The 19,626-nt window shown below is 34.9% G+C and overlaps 1 protein-coding gene across 4 annotated transcripts in view; it reads right to left on the bottom strand.

Moving 5' to 3' along the window:
• HBS1L (HBS1 like translational GTPase) overlaps positions 1 to 19,626 on the bottom strand; it is a 77,955-nt gene that overhangs the window by 47,994 nt on the left and 10,335 nt on the right. For 2 of the 4 annotated variants that reach the window (XM_015572069.1, XM_015572067.1), the window contains exons 3-5: positions 14,388 to 14,510; positions 12,239 to 12,433; positions 1,718 to 1,792 (exon numbers count right to left, since the gene is read on the bottom strand). In XM_015572069.1, coding sequence (XP_015427555.1) covers positions 1,718 to 1,792; positions 12,239 to 12,433; positions 14,388 to 14,510 — 393 coding nt within the window. Of the gene's footprint in view, positions 1 to 1,717; positions 1,793 to 9,370; positions 10,949 to 12,238; positions 12,434 to 14,387; positions 14,511 to 19,626 lie in introns of those variants that run through there. The other 2 variants (XM_006776208.2, XM_006776207.2) reach the window with 2 other exon arrangements.

Genomic DNA, 19,626 nt, shown 5'->3' with positions numbered 1-19,626 from the left:
ATATATTATTTTAGAAATTAGAGTTCCAATTTACTATCGTGATAAAAAGTTAATTTTTATATAAGTATTAAGTTCTCATTCTAAAATATAAAAATATTGAAAATTTCTCTAAATGAGTAATAAAAGAAATTTCCTTCCATAATCTTCAGTAGATTGTCATGATAAAGACCAGTTGATACGGATAATGGAATCATTATACCTAAGCATCTAAACCAGGGGTCCTCAAACTAGAGCCCGAGGGCCACATGCAAATACAAATACTGTATTTGTTCCCGTTTTGTTTTTTTACTTCAAAATAAGATATGTGCAGTGTGCATAGGAATTTGTTCATAGTTTTTTTAAAAACTATAGTCCGGCCCTCCAACAGTCTGAGGGACAGTGAACTGGCCCCCTGTTTAAAAAGTTTGAGAACCCCTGATCTAAACCTCTGGGAAAAGGTCTGCCCTATCACATATGTAGAAAGAAATAGCAAGGCTCTAAAATCAATCTAGTTTCAAAGGTGAAGGGAGGATTTAATCTAATTAAGTATCCTAGGGGCAAAAATATCAAGTTAAAGAGACAAAGCAACGATTCTTCTATCCTATTTTATGTTTCTATCTTATTTTTCTCCCAAAGAGAGAGATAAAAGAAAAGATGATAAAAGATAAAAACAATAGAAAGGGAAAGTTCAAAAGTAAGCCAGCGAGCTCATGAGAAATATAGAGAGGAGGGAACTTCTACAGAAATAAAAGCCACACTAGAAACAGCAGAATAGGAGTAGGAGCAATACAATAATAGAAAATGGTACAGCAATGTCTGCAAAGCCTTCCGTTTATGACATGCAAATATAGGTCACAGAATCATTTTCATATATTTAATAACTTGAATATTTCAAACATGTATATTTTAGGGGAGGAGAGGTGAGAGGTTGAACCAGATGTCAAACAAGAGACAAACAGAAGCCTAATCATGAGAATCAATCAACATTAAAGTAACTATGGTTGGTTTAAAACTAAAGAAATTTTGAGTATAGAATTAAATGAAAATGCTGTAATCTTGGCAATAAATAAATGACAAAATATCAGGAGAAAAAGGGAGAGAAGAGGTCAAGTATGAGAAAGTATAACTCTGATGAGTTCAACTTTTAAAGCCAGGACTCATTAAATAGCTGTTTAAAGTTAATAATTCAGTTAATAGAAGTTTAAATATAGTATAAAAGGTATAAAGGTAAATACCTTATCTAAGAACTGAAAATATTAACAAAAATTATGAGAAATAAAGGAGAAGCAAAGTGTAAGAGTATGGTTTTCTGAGAAAATTAAAATTTTCAAAACTGACCATAGAATATTAAGGATAAATCCTATAATGAAATAATTTCAATGCCCTTTAAGTTATATAAGGATAAAGAAAAACTTTCTACATGTTCTACTTAAAAAATCACAAATAACCCACATAGCTATAAATTAATTTTATAAGATAAAATAATCTTAAATAAAATATTAGCGATAACAAAAAAAAATTCTGAGATGTTCTAAATTAAAATTACAGCAGAGCGAGAGGACACTTCTTCCTTGTGGACTTTGCTGGGCCTTTCCCAGAATTAGCACTGATTTACCCTCTCCCATGCCCCTCCCTAGAGCTAATGTAAATCCTCTCAGAACTACTTATATTGTCCCCTGCCCCACCTGATGTTTAAAAATGCTGCAAAGCTCGGGGATGATGGTTTTGTCTTTCCTACCTAGCCACACTGCTGGTGGTGTACACTCCGTGTCCCAAGACAGGTCTTCATTATTTGCTAGCAATGGCCTAAACCCTTTTTAAAAAAAGACTTTTAGCCATGGAAGTTAAAAAAAAGTTTATCAACAAATAAGATTCATCAAATTAAAAGAATAACCCATTATGACCAATTAGGATTGTTCTAATATTACAAGACTAAATCAATACTAGAAAACCTGTTTAACAGGGTAATGTCTAAAGTCTTTTGCATCTATGAAGACAGTATATTTTTTCTCCAAAAATATTTTGATAACATTAAACATCTCAATAAAAATTAAAATTGAATTTTGGCAGTAACTCAACAAGCTGTTTCTAAAGCTCATATGGGAAGAAGAGCCATGTGCAATAACTCTGGAAATCTATAAAAAAAAATAAAGAGAGCTCTAGCAGGTTTGCCTCAGTAGATAGAGCTTCGGCCTGCAGACTGAAAGGATCCTGGGTTCAATTCAGGTCATGGACACATATCTAGGTTGCAGACTCGACCCCGGCCAGCCGTGAATGGCCAGTACAGCAGGCAATCATGATGTGTCTCTCTCACATCAATATCTCTCTCTCTTGGTCTCTCCCCCTCCCTTCCACTCTCCCTAAAAAATCAAGGGAAACTCTTCTACCTGCTCCCATTGTGCAATTGCTTTTATGACACTATAAATATGCCTTTGTATATATGGCATGTCATAACAGTAAATAGATGGCTTTTTCAAAAGTATTTTCTGATATGAATATGTGCCTTTTAATGTTATTGACCTCCTAATTTTGATTTAGTAAAATGACTATAAAATAAGTGGTCAATAAAAGTTATCTGATTCTGTAATTGTCTAGTTTAAGGTAAATCTTCTAATCCATTATTGTAAAAATAGTATGCTTGAAAAATGTAAATAAATACAGATGTTTAGCTGTGCTTTAAACTATAAAAAAAAAAATCAAGGAAAAAATGTCCTCGGGTGAGGATTAACAAAAAATATAAAGAGAGAAAAAACAGCTGGATCAAAGGCTCAAATATTTTAAAAACTAAAAATGAACTTATCAAACACATTAGAAGAAACAAATAATTTTTTAAAAATTAAAGTAGAGTGGAACTTTGAAACAAAAACCTATGAAAGATTGATAAATTCAAATATATTAAAATTAACAATTTGTCTTCTAATGACCTTGAAAATGGCAATCAGAAAATGTTATTTTCCATGTATATCACAAAAGATGAATTATTAAATACATAAATATAAATATACAAAATACATACACACATTCCTAAAAGTCATGAAATATAACTAGCAAAAAAATGGGCAAAGATTAGGAACAGATAGCTCCAAGTAAAAGAAATACAAATAATTTAAGTATATGATAAAGCAGTCAGCCTCACTCATTAAAGAAATATAAATAAATGAACATTTTTTTCTAATTATCAGGTTGGCAAAAAATTATAAATGATGCAGACACAGAAGTGTCTGGTATCCTCCCATTTATGTAAAAATATACGTATGTTCACATCTTATATAATATGCTAATAGACCAGGGGTGGGCAAACTTTTTGACTCGAGGGCCACAGTGGGTTCTTAAACTGGACCGGAGGGTCGGAACAAAAGCATGGATGGAGTGTTTGTGTGAACTAATACATATTAACACTGCTGCTGGTGAAGGAGTGGAGGGGAGAGCAAGAGACCCCTCCGCTCTTTTGGCTCCGCGGGCCGGATAGAACAGCCGAACGGGCCGTAGTTTGCCCATGGCTGTAATAGACCCCCACGTCATCACAAAGATGGCACCGCCCACAGCCAATAAGGAGCCCACAGCCAATAAGGAGAGAATATGCTAATTGACTGCCATGCCCTCCAAGATGGCGGCACCCACAGCCAATAAGGAGGGAATATGCTAATTGACTGCCATGCCCTCCAAGATGATGGCACCCACAGCCACAAGATGGCGGCGCCCAGTCCCCTCAGCCCCTCTGGGGCAGCAGGCGCACGGCAAGGCGGGCCCAGCTGCTCTGTTCACCTGCCTCTGGAGTCCCCGAGTCCCCTCACGCCCCCCAGCCACCCAAAGCTCAGGTAAACAGGGCCGGCCAATGCTTGCGCTGCCAGCAGTGGCAGCAGCAGAGCTGTGATGGGGGTGTCGCCTTCCTCTTATTGCTGGGTCGCCTTCCGCCACTAAGGGCTCCTGGACTGGGAGAGGGGGCAGGCCAGGTTGAGGAACCCCCCCCCCCCCCAGTGAACAAATTTCATGCACAGGGCCGCTAGTATATATATATAATATGCAAGTCAAGTTTCTAGAAGAATAAAGAAATAATTTGCTTACAGATTTGTTTATAGCTTCCTATGGGGAACAAGACTGTGAAACTGTACAGGGGTGAGACTTTTTTCTTTCCTACATTTATGTGGACATATTCTAAGCTGGGAATACAGCAGAGAAAAGATGAAATCCTTGCAGTGGGGAGACATAATAAACAAGGCAACTGTACACACACATACACAATGGCAGATGATACAAGTGATGTGACGAAAAATAAAGCAGGGTTACAAAGGAAAGGGACTACTTATATGGGGGGAGTATAAAAGGAATACAGTGAAATACAGGTACATATGAAGGTTTCCCTACCACAAGATTGGGAGTAAAGTGATATGCAAATTACAACCTAAAGAGCAATTAGTCAGGAGGAGAGAAATAATGGTGGGAGAGAGAGGGTGAAAAGCAGAGAAAACTCAGGTGTTCTTAGGTGGGTTTGGGTAGAGTGCACACAAACGGAAACCAGTTCATTAAAGGTCATATAATTTAAAACATGTATACAAGGGAATAGAAAATTAAAGCTATATTTTGAAAAGTACGGTAAGTGTTTTGGCGGAAATAAACTGAGAAGAAACCAGTTAAATGTCTTAGTAACTTTGTCCAAAGCTAAGGGGCTTTATGAGAAGACACAGCAATAAGGACAGAGAATAGTGAGTTGAAAAACATACAGTAAATACTCATTATTCACAGATTCCAAATGTGCTAATTCACCTACTCGCTAAAATTTTATTTGTAACCCTACAGTCACCTGGGGCACTTTCACAGTCACTCAGAGACAAGTGCAAAGGAACAAAATATTTGACCTTCCCAGCTGAGGTCCCACAGGGTAACACTGTGCCTGTTTCAGCTCTCGCACTGTACACAAGTATCCTTTTCATGACTGGATAGCGCCACGTTTTTTGCACTGTGATTTTAGTTTGTAATTTTGCTGTTTAAAATGGCCTCCAAGAGTAGTGCTAAAGCACTATTTAGTGTCCCCAAGATCAAGGCAGCTATGATGGGCCTGATGAATACAAGATGTGTTAGGTATCCTTTGTTCAGGCAAGAGTTACAGTGTTACTGGCTATGAGTTCAAAGTTAATGAACCGCGTTGGTGGTATAGTGGTGAGCATAGCTGCCTTCCAAAGTTAATGAACCAAAAACATATAAACAATTTATATTAAATAAAGTATCTTGAAACAGATATATAAAATAAGATTATGTATTAAATTGTTTGACAAAAATGTTGTGACCAATCATAGGAACCTAACCCTGTAGGAGCAATGGTTCAGTATTCACACATTTCATTCAGTGTTCACTAATTTATGACTTTACAAAATATAACTACACAAATGACAATCAACTGTATATGTACATACATATACTTACTTATTTGTAAAGCAGAAAGAATAGGACTGGTAATAGTTATAAGAAGTAAATGAAGGAGAGAAATCAAGGATTATCTTAGCTAGATTTCTGGTCTAAACAACTGGAAGATGGTAAGACTACCAATAAAGATAGGAAACAGAGGAACTGGTAGCATCTTGGACCAGGAAGGCAAAGACGTCAGCTTTGAACAGTGTAATGTATGTATGCCACACTGTAATAAATATAATTGTGTGTTTAGTACTCAAATTCCCCACCCTTTAGAGTTAAGAATCATATCTTTGTTCAACTTGGTATATCTCCTACAACTAAATGATGTTTTCCTTTAAGTCATATAATATAAACCAGGCATGTCAACACCAGAAATGTATACTATATCAATTCTTTTACCTTCTACTGCCATTTTTACAAGTACATTGCTCATATTCACCATAACCTCTAATAGTGTTTCTATGTAAGTCTTAAAAAGTAAAAATGTAGCCAAAACTGGTTTGGTTAAGTGGATAGAGCATCAGCCTGCGGACTGAAGGGTCCCAGGTTCAATTCTGGTCAGGGGCATGTACCTGGGTTGCGGGCACATCCCCAGTAGGAGATGTGCAGGAGGCAGCTGATCGATGTTTCTCTCTCATCGATGTTTCTAACTCTCTATCTCTCTCCCTTCCTCTCTGTAAAAAATCAATAAAATATATTTTTTTAAAAAAGTAAAAATGTATATAATTTTATCTTTTTGAAAGAAGTCTAAATGACGAATATCTTACAAGAAATTCTGCACAATAAGGCCGTTTGTTTTCTAATATGTTTACAGAAACATAAATTATTAAAATACCATTCTAAAATATTAAGCTTATATAAAAAATTCTAATCAATAAATTATGGTATGTTTTCACACTTAAGAAAACCTCAGAATTATCATTATTTCTATGTAACTTTTACAAAAATGAACACATACACTCAAGAAGTGACAAGTCTTTTTATACCCTAAAAACTAAAAAATACAATATACAACTATATACACTGAGCCTTATATAACTATAAAATAAACCTAATAAAGATATTCATATCTATGTCTATCTAGTCAACATTATCTTTCTTTATCTATGTAACAGAAAATTTCTAAGCTACCACAAAACTGATTTTATAACCAAATATATACTTGTGTGAGCAAGAAACAGAAAACTGATACATAGTCCCTCCTGAATATACACTGTGTACTTGTTTATTTGCAATGGGCCACACAGGGATTCAGGGTCAATTTAAAAGGTAAATAATCAGAAATGCACTGTATTAATTTTATCTTTGGTGTGACAATTAGTTGCATGACCTCCCACTGAATACTAAAAATTAAATACTGAGAATCATTATTACTACTTATATGATTAAAAAAAAAAAAAGGTGAAGGAAAGGTCAAGAAAGAAGGATTTAAAGCCAAAAGGAGAAAAAGAGGTTAAGATGCCAGTTTTGTTAATAGGAAATAAAGAAAGAGATAAAACAAAATAGGAAGTTCAGCAAAATGTTCTGTGCAGAAATGAAACACTAGTTCTTAGCAATCAATGGTAAGAACCATAACCAAAAAAGCCAACTAAAGACTTTAGAATGCAATAGGACAGGACATCTATGATCTTTTAAAAGACACAAGAAATTAAGAGTAAAATGGTCATTTTTAAATGTCTTTTGTATTTTATATCATTTAGAATGTAATTACAGTATTATTTCTATTCCTAAAGTAAAATATTAATGTACTTGATCATAATGCAAATAAAAATGGCTTTGCATCTCAAAATTGATATTTGATCTGGAAAATAAACAAAAACAGTCAGCATACCTGCACCTGAGCTACCAAGACAGCCGTCGGTGCAGAACATGCCTTTAGTGGAGCAATCATTATCACTAGCAGTGTCTCCATGAACAAGCAGGCCCTTGTCTCTTTTCCAAGGGCTAACGGCCAAGAGGGGAAGGGTGGAGCATCTTGGTTCCACCCTCTGAATCTCAAGACAGTGACATTTACCTCGTCAACAGGGCAAATGCATACCATGGACACACCTGACTAGTAGCCACGACAAGTAAAAAAAAATAGGGAGACATTAAAAATTCCTTGCCTTCCCTATCACCCTGTAATATAGAATTTTCCCCTTAAAATAATCTTATAAATGGTAATTATAATCCTAACCAGCCAACAAAGGGACATTTCGTTCACATTGTAAGATCTATGTGACTTAAAAGTTATTGTATTTCCTACTTGAAAATTGGTTTGTTTAAAAGAAGGTACACGCAGTTCAACTCAATATGAGTTCAAAAAGTATTTGTGGATTCATGTGCAAAGTGGACCACATATGTAGCACTAACTAACTCTATCAGGAATTATTGTCAGTTCCAAATAAACTCTTAGAACACAATTCACTTCTAAATTGGAGACTGCCTATACATAAATCCAGTTGATGAGTCATATACTAAAAGTTCAAAATTGTAAAAATGTTTGATCAAGGTCCAAGACTACAAAATCAGCATCTGGGGTAATTCAAACTTTAAAATCAATCATAAAATATGATTTATATGATCTCCTAAAAAGCATGATGTGCACTGAAATATGTAATTAAAAATAAAACCTTAAGACATCACAAGAAAGTGTTTGGTCAAGAACTATAAAGACAATGTTGGCTTAAGTGTTCCCACCAAACAGTGAATATAAGAACATCATACATTGTTAAAAAGACTGGAATGTCATTATGCAAATAAATAGAAACTAGAAATACAAAAAAAAAATTATTAAAAGCAGCTGCCAGAGAAAAATATATTTTTCCTGGTAAAAGGTCAGCTACTTATTTCATTTTCATTAAGACATGATATTTTAAATACTATTTTTTCTTTAAGAAATATCAATAATACCAGCATCCTCTTATGTAAAAGATAATTATTTCTACTTAGCAATTTTCCTTGGTATCCCTGATTACTAGTAAATATGAATTGTGAATTCAAGTTGGTCAGATATTATTCTAAGCATTTTTAATTCCTTTCATTCTACTTATTTATTTCTCTAAGGCAGTAGTTCCTCAGCAGAAGTAACATATCAGAATCACATAGGGACTATTTTGAAAATATACATCCCCAAATGCCATCCCTCAGAGAGGCGCTGACCACGTCTCAAGTGAAGCCAAGTTCTAAAAAAATTCCCCCAGTGATTCTGATTGCTAGGTAAAAAAACTGCTTTGAGGAAAGAATTACATACTTGTTCTGTCCAGAAGAGCTCTTACTTGGTCTGCCATTGCTGAAACTTAGCATGCAAAGCTATCAGTAGCAAAGAGGAAAACTCCACACTTCATTACTTATGGTAAAAAAGTTAGAGAGATCTGATAAAATTATCTATTCAAAGAACATACAACCATACTTAAAAATTTTCTATATATTTATTTTGAAGTATGCATTTAGGACAAATAGTTTTGAAAATATATAAAAATACTTTATGTAGTAATTCAACCTCAATATTTACATGGTCCCTTAAAGAATTTTCATTTTATTTTCATCAAAAATGTATTTCAACAACCTCCACAGTATTCTGAAAAGTCAGGAATTTAAAGATTTTTCTAATAGAAAAATTTTAGTTTCACCTACAGAAAAATAATGAAACTTGGAATGATACCACTGATATTTTAAAATGTAATTCTGACTCAGCTATGCTATGCCACATGTAAGAAAAACCTTCATCACTAAACTATAATAATCCTAATTGGTAGCATTTTATTTAAGAACAAAGCACAAAAGTATTTTATAAAAGAAAATGTCTCCTTGTAAAAAAAGTTCAATGCTTCAAACAAAAATATTGTATCTGAGGTCTGATTTCACAATATCAAGTTTTCATATGCAATTTGTAAACATACACCCCGTATAAGCTATCAACTTAAATAAAGCCAATTATCATTTTAAAAAGATAGAGTAAAAACGAAATTTCAGTGCAAAAATTCATACAACTAAACTTATCAACGTAAGACAATTTTAATATAAAAATCACAACTTATATTCATACTATAAAGTCATCCTATAAAGACTTTCAATCTCTTTAAAATGAAACGCTCTACAGCAGTGATCAAGCTTTCCTTTCGTGACTATTCTCTAGTGAACACTTTCTTCTGATTAGCTTTTACAATGTCATCAGGAGATGCTGATTTGAAGTCAAATGGTGTTATTGCTATAAGAGGACTTATTTCTTTGTCCTTTATGTCTTGAACTTGTCTATTATAAAGAAAAGTCTTATAAAGGTCAAGGGTGCGTCGCTTGCAGCTTTTCAATGGGTAACGAAGACATAGTGTTGAAGCAAAAGCTGAAGGTCTAGCAGCAAGGGCCTTGGTCCATGATAGAGAAAAAGGTGGTTTCCTACTCACAGAGCCTTTACTGTTTTTCTTACTATCCTTAGCAGAAATGGAATGTTTCCCTAGCTTCGAACTCAGAACTTTAGATCCTGGTGTTGGAGCAATTGATTGGTCTACTACAGGTTTTGGGACAAAATCTGAAGTTTTTATAAGAATACTAAGGTCAATATTTGAATCTATTTCAGGTGACCTCATTTCAGATAAACTGAGCTTAAAGGAATCTTTCTTATTCTGAGCACTGTCTATATCAATCGTTTCTGCAATCAAATCAGAAAGTGATAAATTCTCAAAGTCTCTCGTAGGAGTTTTATGAAATGCCAAAGATGACAGAGATCCTGTTAATTCTGATACTCCAGTTGAAGACATACACCGATTTGCTAGTTGTGATAGGGGAAAGGATCCCAAACTGGCAGATGACTGGTTACAAAGATCAGATAAAGTACAGCATTGGGTTGGATTGTTTTCTTTGTGGTCCTGAAACAGTTCAGCTAGGGATGGACTTCCACATTGGAAAAACTGCAAATTGTCGTTTTTTAAAATACAATTCTTCGCACTTTGTTCAACTGAAGAAATGTTTCCAACTTCAGTCATTTTATGAGCGTTTGAATTATCAAGAGCCGTATTTTCCAATGAGCTAGTCAGGGGCAAAGGATTATTTAAACTTTCTAAACTGCTTAGTACTGGAATGTTTTGCAAATCAGGTAGTGAATTATTTTGAATAAATAAAGAGTTATTCGGTGTCGTGTTCTTAATCATTAAGGATTTTAAATCTGGAATTCCTTTGAAAGCAGAATCATCTTTGGGAACAGATTCAGATGCATGAGGTCCTAACAAATTGGCATCTAGATTCTTTGAAAGTAGACTTTCCAGACTATCTGTGGATGATAATCGGACAGGTGGCTGACTTTTAAAAGAATCTCTTGGCATATCATCCATTAGTTCAGCCAGTGACAGCTCTTTTGTTAACTTACATGATTCTAGTTTCTTTTCACTTTTAGGCCTGTCAAGTTTCTTTTTTTTATGGAGTAAAAAGTGACTTGGTACAACTGAGGAATTATGGTATAATCCACATTTTGCTACTGGACCAGAAAGATCAAATGGTTTGCTACTGCAATCCAAATGATTTGCAGACTGAGGACAAGAGCTTTGAACATTATCAGCTGAAACTTCAGAGTAAGATAATAAGACTCCTTACCTTACAAGAGCCATTAATTTTCAGATGAATAGGTTCACATATGCAGAAGACAGTCACAGCAACCAAAAGGAAACATGAAATAAGGCATTAATTACTAAATGCATCTTAGATTATGACATGAATAAAGTGATAATTGATCATTATTTAATAAAAAGTGAACACTCTAAAAATTAGAGAATTTTTCCTTCATTTAACTATCCAAAGTGACCTTCCTACTTTGTTCATTGACATATACAAGTAAGTACCAAGCTAATTAATGTTCTAATTTCCATAAATTTTATAATGTGAGGTTTTTAACATTTAAATTATAGTCAGGAATGTCTCAAATTCAAAATGTCTTAAAAACCAATGGAAAGTAGTAGGCTCATCTTCTGTATTAATGTATTAAAAACAAGCAAACATCATCCTATAATTTAAATTCTACAACGATCTGGGATAAACTATTGATATAGATGACATATTACAGTTTGTATTCATTGTCATACTTGGTTAGTTAAAAGTACTTACCACAAAATTTTTTAAAAAATTTAAAGAAAACAAAAACCACCCTTACTGAATGGTAGCAGACTACATATAACTTTGTTGTGGCAAAAATCTAGTCCTCAGCTTACAGTACTAGTAAATATTCAACCCATTAACAAATCATTATGTTCCTACTGACAATATCTCATACCAGTTACTATAAAAGTATCTCAGTTCCCTTCTTATGTCGACTAAATTCCAAATTTAATCACAAACTCTACAAACTTAAAATTAAACATCTGGCTATAAATGCAAGAGTAGTATAATTATATGTATGATGTTTAACCATTTTTACGCCATAAGCATCTATAGACGCAAGCAGCGGACCTTTTTAAATTAAATTAAAAATATCATGGCAGTTAAGTGGTTAAATAAAAACTAAATTGCTTTTATAAATACTATAAGCATAAAGGGATTTTTTTACATTGTCAAGCTATTAATTTCCATCTCCTGAACCATTAGAGTTAAAAAACAAGAGTAATTTAAAAGCTCTCTAAGTTACTACCAAAAGGCAAGTGTCTTGTTTTTAATAGGACTTTATTTCCCCTATATCCTGTTAGTTATGAAAGCAAGCAGAGAGGCAAAAAAGGCTTTGACAGAGGGAACACAGCACTCAGCTTAAAATTTCACAAACTAGAAAAACAAATGAGTTATTGTAACATGCAAACTTTTCTGCCCATTTTCCTTAACAGCTCAAACAAATCAAAGCCTCTTTTAAAACGTTAACTGTAAAACAACTAAAAGAGAACAAGTAAAAGCATACCTTTTGCTATCTTTCCTGTAGATATTGCTCCTTCATTCTTGACCTTCAATTTCTGCATTTTATCTTGGTCCAGAACCACTGACAAAGCCTTCTGCACATCAAACTTGTTCTTCAGAACTGCTTCAATCAATATGTCATCTGGCACAGCATCTCCAAATACCTCTCTCATATGATCAAGGCATGAATAAAGACGAGCTAGAACAGACAGCAATAATTAAAAGCTAGGCTAAATGGTGTCATGAAAGAACCCTTAATCTTCAAGCCTGAAAGAATTTGAAATTATAGTAGGACGGTTCAACTCTCCTTTTTCCTCTACAACTTACTTATAATGATTATATTTTTACCCAAACATACCTATCTTCTCTATCAAAGGAACAATTTCATTAACAAATCACTGTAAGAAATGTCTCCTAAATAACAATAACTAATGCTTGAAAAAACTGTAAATTGTATACATTAATATCTACTTTAAATGATGATGATGTTTTACATGTGTACAAGGGAGAGGCAGGTGTAAAAATATTTCTAACTTGTTAATGAACCCAGTTAATCACTAAGTATATTTCTTAAAATTTCTTAAATTACTACTACTTTAAGTTTTCTTTTAGGCTAACTTTAGTTTTCTCTCACCAACTAAAATCTTTAAAAATGGGCAAGACAACCTAATATTAAAATGTCACAGGTTGCTGTGAAGATTGAATGCAATAATACCTGAACAACATTTAGAATAGTACTTGGAAAGCATTTAGTAAAGCATAGCTACAATCAATATTATCATTATCATGCCATTACATATGTCAGATGGGAATGATGCTAACTTCCATTCTCAAATAAACTTTGAATTTCGTACCGTCTTAATCATTCTGAAGCACAGGAGAAAAAGTATAAGACTTCTACTCTACTCCTACCCTCTCACCCCACAAAGACAACTATCACGCTTTCTTCAAATATACAATCAGCCCTAGCTGAGGTGGCTCAGTTGGTTGAGCATCGTCCCGAGCATTGAAACGTTGCCGGTTCAATTCCTAGTCAGGGCAAATACCCAGGTTTCAGGTTCAATTCTTAGTTGGGATGCTACAGGAGGCAACCATTCAATGTTTTTCTCTCACATCAATGTTTCTCTCCCTCTCCCTTCTTCTCTCTCTAAAAAAATCAACTGAAAAATATATTTTTAAAAGTATCTTTACCTAAAAATACATACATATACAAATACTATTAAAGAGTTTGTATAGCAACTCTTCTACAAACTTTTATACAGATTATTAAATGTATTTGCAGTTGATAAATTTTTTATTTTATATCTGCTGTTTTCCTTTCTGCTTTCTAAATTTGTATATTTGTTCTTTCTACCCATTTTTCTGATCAGCTCTGAGATTCTTACATTTCAATTTTCAATTTATAAACATTTGTAGAACAAATTCACATTCATAGAGAAAGAACAAATCAGCTCAGCCTTGCTTACTACCAACAGATGGTTTTACTATTATACCTGGCCACCTTAGTTCTGCTACACTGTTCATCAATCTACAGCTTGAGCGATATCTTTGAAATAATGTCATGTTTAAAATTTATTTAAAATACAGGAAAGCCTAAATACAAATATCTTTGTTAAAATGTTTAAGAGAATTCTAAAGATGCAAATTCAGAACCAATGTCATTACCATTTATGAGTTCTATCTTGACACTTGATTTACATGGATATGACCCATCAGGACACTTGTATAGTGTTACTTTGAACTTAAAATTTAAAAAACAAACCAACAAAAACAGCCTCTGGAACCCAATGTTTTGTAAAGAAATGAACTTCTATAATCTAATCATAAGTTCTACATAGATAGAGCATGTGAAACAATAAATATTACTAAAAGAAAACAAATCATTGAACTTTCTCTCTTAAGAAGATCAGGTGAAGATTTCAATAAAAATTCCAGTTACTAAGTAACAGCCACACAATCAATTTTCAAATATACAGTTAACCATACATTAACAAAATATACTTAATAAAATGTATATCCTTTCAAAATATAAGATACATTTATACTAATACTACCCACAATCACTATCATGAACAGTCACAATAAAACTGACGTTCTGGTATACTGGTTATTAATCATTTTCAGATAAAAAACACAGACTACTTTTACTATACCTTGATCAAATTCACTTAGCTGATGGTTCAAAAGAGAACTGGAGGATTCTTTCAGATCTTCATAATCACATTCTTCTACAGGCTCAACAGGTTTGTCACGCCGTGAGTAAATAAACTGAGCAGCTAGAATATAAAATGATTGAAGAATGCTTTTGTAAAGTTAAAGCAAAAATTAAGGATTCTGATCTACTACCTATAGCCATTTATCTACATTCTATAATAATGGATAAAAACAAAGACAAAACACATCATACCCCAAATCCTTCTCAAATGTCCTTACTAACTACTCATTAGCCTCTTATAATCATCTTCCTTATTTCCTCCTATTTTTAAAACCATTACCCTGAGCTTACTTTCTCTATAGTTTTCAAAAACTATCTTTCCTAATATCTCATCCTTGCCTACTACTCTGTTTTCCTTAAAATGTTCTCTTCTTTGGTATAAATATTCCAAGCCTCATATCAAACTTGCTTATTTGTATAATTATGAAAATATTAGAAATATACTGTCTTCAATTTCCAAGAATTGCTAATTTGCCTAAACCCAAAAGTTGACCAAAATCATAGATTAACTTTTGAACAACTCATGCTTTCAATCATACACTGATAACTGTATACTAGTATCATATTCCTAACTTTGACTTTCAGACTTCAGTCTCTGCTACTCTGCAGTACTGGCACAGTGTCATCACTCAATATGTAAATGGTATTATATATTTCATTAAAGGGAGGAAAGACAAAACATCAAAGTACCAATATATACCTGAATATCACATACAAAATACAAGTGAGCAAAGAAAATATCATGCATGCCCAAAGTGTTGACTCTTCTGCCTTGACTAGATGCCCACTGAGCTCAATTCTTGGAGACTTTGCTCAATTGTGAAGGTATAAAATTAAAGAATATGGGAAGAAGGATAGAAATATCAATACAATATTCTAAAGACAAGGTGTTATTAGAGATTTTATATTCTTTAGCTTTCTGGAAGAGCATGCGACATGGAAGTCTATTGCTTAGCATTCCCACATTTGACTTTTGTGCATGTTATCAGAAAGTCATTACCTATGAAAGGTAGGTAATACAATAGATAATACTATGGCTTATGTGTAAAACCTATAATCAAAATGCCCTGGCATAATGCTACCTATTTGTAGAATACATCAATGATGGCCTTATAGATTAGCAGGAAGGCAAAAAAGAAAAATGAATTGACGTATTTTAAAAGCCAAATGAGTAGTACATATAACTTGTGCTGCAGAAGCAGAGATTAAGTAATCACTGAAGACTGGGGCAGTTATAACAAGGAGATATGAACATCAGAAAAACTGACGAATAGAATAAAAGAAATATAGAGCACTTGACAGAATTCAATCTATTCTGCTATAATGCACATTTCCGTAACCAAACTAGCTCATACCAAATGATAATTAGGGTAATAATTAAAGTATACTATTCAAGTTGCTTTGGTTTATGAGATATTCCCCCCAGTACTTCAATGTTTTGCATCACTGCATAATGGCAACAGGTACAAAGTCCACGATTCCAACCATAGAATATCCTATATGATAAAAGCCTAATAAGCTAAGTGTCCGACCATCCCACAAGTCGCTATGACACACACTGACCACCAGGGGGCAGACGCTCTGACCAGTAGGTTAGCTTGCTGCTGGGGTCCCGCTGATGGGGACTGGGCAAGATAGGCCAGACACACCCTGGACAAATCCGTGTGCACTGGGCCGGTTTCGGCCAGATCCCTGCAGGCCAGGCTGAGGGATCCCACCGGGCCTGTAGTTAATACTATATTTATACTTTTTGTGATACCAGATAGCCCCACATGCTTCCTCTAGGCTCAATCTGGCCATGTGTCCTGTCTTTGTGTGTGCTTATTGCTTGGCTCTCTAAGATCTGTAAGCATTTTGCCTCTGCAACATTACTCATCAGTTTTAACTCTTTCTTAACATCGTTTTTCCATCAGGCTTTCACATTTTTAAAAAATATATATTTTTATTGATTTCAAAGAGGGAGAGAGAGATAGAAACATCAATGATGAGAGAGAATCATTGGCCGGCTGCCTCCGGCATGCCCCCTACTGGTGATCCAGTCTGCAACCCAGGCATGTGCCCTTGACCAGAATTGAACCTTGGACCCTTCAGTCCACAGGCTGACGCTCTATCCATTGAGCCAAACCAACTAGGGCTCACCATTTTTTTAAAAATGTGATGACCTATGTTTATTGGAATATTTATTAGAAAGTTCATGTAGCCCTGGCTGGTATGGCTCAGTTAGTTGGAGCGTTGTCTGTGAACAGGAAGGTCTCAGGTTCAATTCATACCATCAGGGCACATACCTAGGTTGCAGGTTCGATCCCTAGTCAGGGCACATATAGGAAGCAACTGATTGATGTATCTCTCTCACAACATTTCTATCTCACTCTCTCTCCCTTCCTCCTTCCCTCTCTGAAATCAATAAAAAAAAGGGGGGGGGAGAAAGTTAATGTATCTCTTAAAAATGTGCAAGAATTTTTATTAAGATGACTACTGTTTTTGTTAGTACTTTATGGATGAGTGGTCTCTCAGGATCCTATTTTTTCCCAGAAGTCCTGCTGTTTTTAGCATACATTTTTCAAGACCACAAGTTGGTCATTTTTCAAGAATGCATATATATCCCTATTTCCCCCCCTCTTGTAGAGAATATAACATTATTTTATAAAGTCAGCCTGGCTAAAACAGCAGAAGAAACATCCTACTTCATAGATACTCTAAAGATGACCACTTTTTTTCACGTTAAAATCTCAGAAAGAGGGAATGTCTCAATCACATGGCATCTTAGCATTATGTAAGAGTTAAGATTGATGGCTGATATTTTTTTAAGTAGTACATAAAATAATGGTACAATCCAGGGCTTCTTAGATTAATTAAAATGTGTTAGTACTATAAAAATGTAAACGGGCCATTTTGTAGTTGGTAACTTATAAATTACTTTCCTGGCTGCAATAAGCCATTCAGTTTAGCCTAAAAGTAACAAATGAACTTGGCCCAACTTCCTCTCGTAGCTCTGAACTGTGAAGAAAAACCTAAGAGAAATCGAAAACTAAGTGAGGCAAGAAGTCATATACTTCTCTCAACAATTTTCACTTAGGAAATATTGACAAAGAAAAGGAAGTTGTCTATGTCCGGGCTTCTACTCTATCTCCTAGAAGCTATTTTTTCTACCCCAAACCCACACACAAATCAACTCAGAAACTTACATTGTGGCCATTGTTTTGGAAATATTAATGGCTGGGTTTCCAGGGGAGATAGGCAAGGAGGAGGGAAGTTAGAGGGAGAAAAAAATGTCCAAATATTTGAAGTTGAAATGAGAACCCAAAAGGTAACAAATACAATTAAAAAAAACAGAAAGGCAATGACAAAAAAGGGGACAAATATAAAGTGCTATTTCTTTCTAAAAATTTAAATGCTTTCTAAAAAATTGGACACCCATGACTTTTTAAATTAAGGTATTTTTACAAACATAAAAGTTCAAAGAATTCAAAACCTGACTCTTAAAATCGCCTAAAATTGTTTCCCGTCACCTTAAAATAAAAATCATGTGAGGCATTCATTTAAGATTTGACTTTCTAGGTCTCTTCCCCTGGAAATAGTTGGATTCAGTGGTGCTGGAATGGGGCAGAGAGTCTGTATTTTTAAAAACACTCCCAGCTGATGGGTATCATCAGGGAAGGTTAGGAAACACTAGGCTACAAGCCTCCTCAGCCTCCCTTGCATCTGCCTCACCTGTAGTCAGTGACTTTGTATTACATCATTACTCCCCTAAAATCAAAACCTTTAATAAGATGACACTACACACCTAAAATTAAAAACTGCCTTCCACGATTTGGCTCCTATTTTCTAGCCCTCTTTCCTACCACAATTGCATTTATCGTGTGAGTCTTCCCAAACGCATCTCACTTAGAAGCCACTACTTAAGCATGTTGTTTCTTCTATCTAGTATGCCATTCTTGCTCCTGTATTTACCAGTCCCAATCCCACCTCTTCCAGAGGCCTTCCCAGACTCCTTCTTCAGGCAGGACTATTTCTCTACCCACCATACTGTTGTGTAGGTCGTTGTTTGAATAGGATTTTTAACTGGCTGCCTTATACACCACTAATTTGTAAATTTATTGGAATAGGCTTTTTTAAATATATTTTATTGATTTTTTACAGAGAGGAAGGGAGAGAGAAAGTTAGAAACATCGATGAGAGAGAAACATCGATCAGCTGCCTCCTGCACATCTCCTACTGGGGATGTGCCCACAACCCAGGTACATGCCCTTGACCGGAATCGAACCTGGACCTTTCAGTCCGCAAGCCGACGCTCTATCCACTGAGCCAAACCGGTTTCAGCGGAATAGGCTTTTTCTTACATGTTAATTGATGCTCAATAAAGGTTTTGAGTTGGAATGGACTGAATAACGACCACTACTGTTAAGGTAACCACAGAAGGAGGCCATTAGACAGAGGTGGCTCTAATGCCTTGGTGGCAAATGGAAAACTAAGGCGGAGTTAATTCCTATAAATGCCTCTGGATTAAGAACAACCAATCACAAAAGCCAACGAGGCTTTCCCAGATAATGTAACCACCTAAGCTACAGACAAGCAAAAACTTCCTTGCTTTACTTTGTGTCTTCTCTATAAACTCTGCCCTTATCTTCTGCAGTAGAGAGCTCCTCACCACTTGCAGTTTGGAGCTGCCTGAATTAAATTATTTGCTCAAATAAACTCTTAAAAATCTGAATATGCCTCAGTTTATTTTTTCTTTATTTTTTTTAATCCTCACCCAAGGATGTTTGTATTGATTTTTAGAAAGAAGAGGAATGGGGCAAGAGAGAGAGAGAGAGAAACATCAATCGGTTGCCTCCCATATGCCCCTGACTGGGAATCAAACCCACAACCTTTTGGTGTACGGGACAATGCTCCAACCACTGTGCCACATAGCCAGGGCCCTCAGTTTATCTTTTAACACTTCTAATTATATTAATTGAAACAAAATTCACAATTGTTAAAGTTTTATATATAGGTTTTTTCAGCTATCTCCAGCTCTTTGATATGTGCTCAATATTCAGTATCAAAGTCAAACCTCCTGCCCAGGCTGGTGTGGCTCAATTGGTTTGAGCATCGTACTGTACACCGAAAGTTTGTGGGTATATAATTCCCAGGTAGAGGCATGTAAGGAGGGCAACCGATCAATGTTCTCTCTCACA

The sequence above is a fragment of the Myotis davidii genome, unplaced genomic scaffold, assembly GCF_000327345.1.
Source record: "Myotis davidii unplaced genomic scaffold, ASM32734v1 scaffold266, whole genome shotgun sequence".
NCBI lineage: Eukaryota > Metazoa > Chordata > Mammalia > Chiroptera > Vespertilionidae > Myotis > Myotis davidii.
The sequence above is the reverse complement of the archived record's forward strand: the minus strand, read 5'-3'. Positions and strand labels throughout refer to the sequence as shown.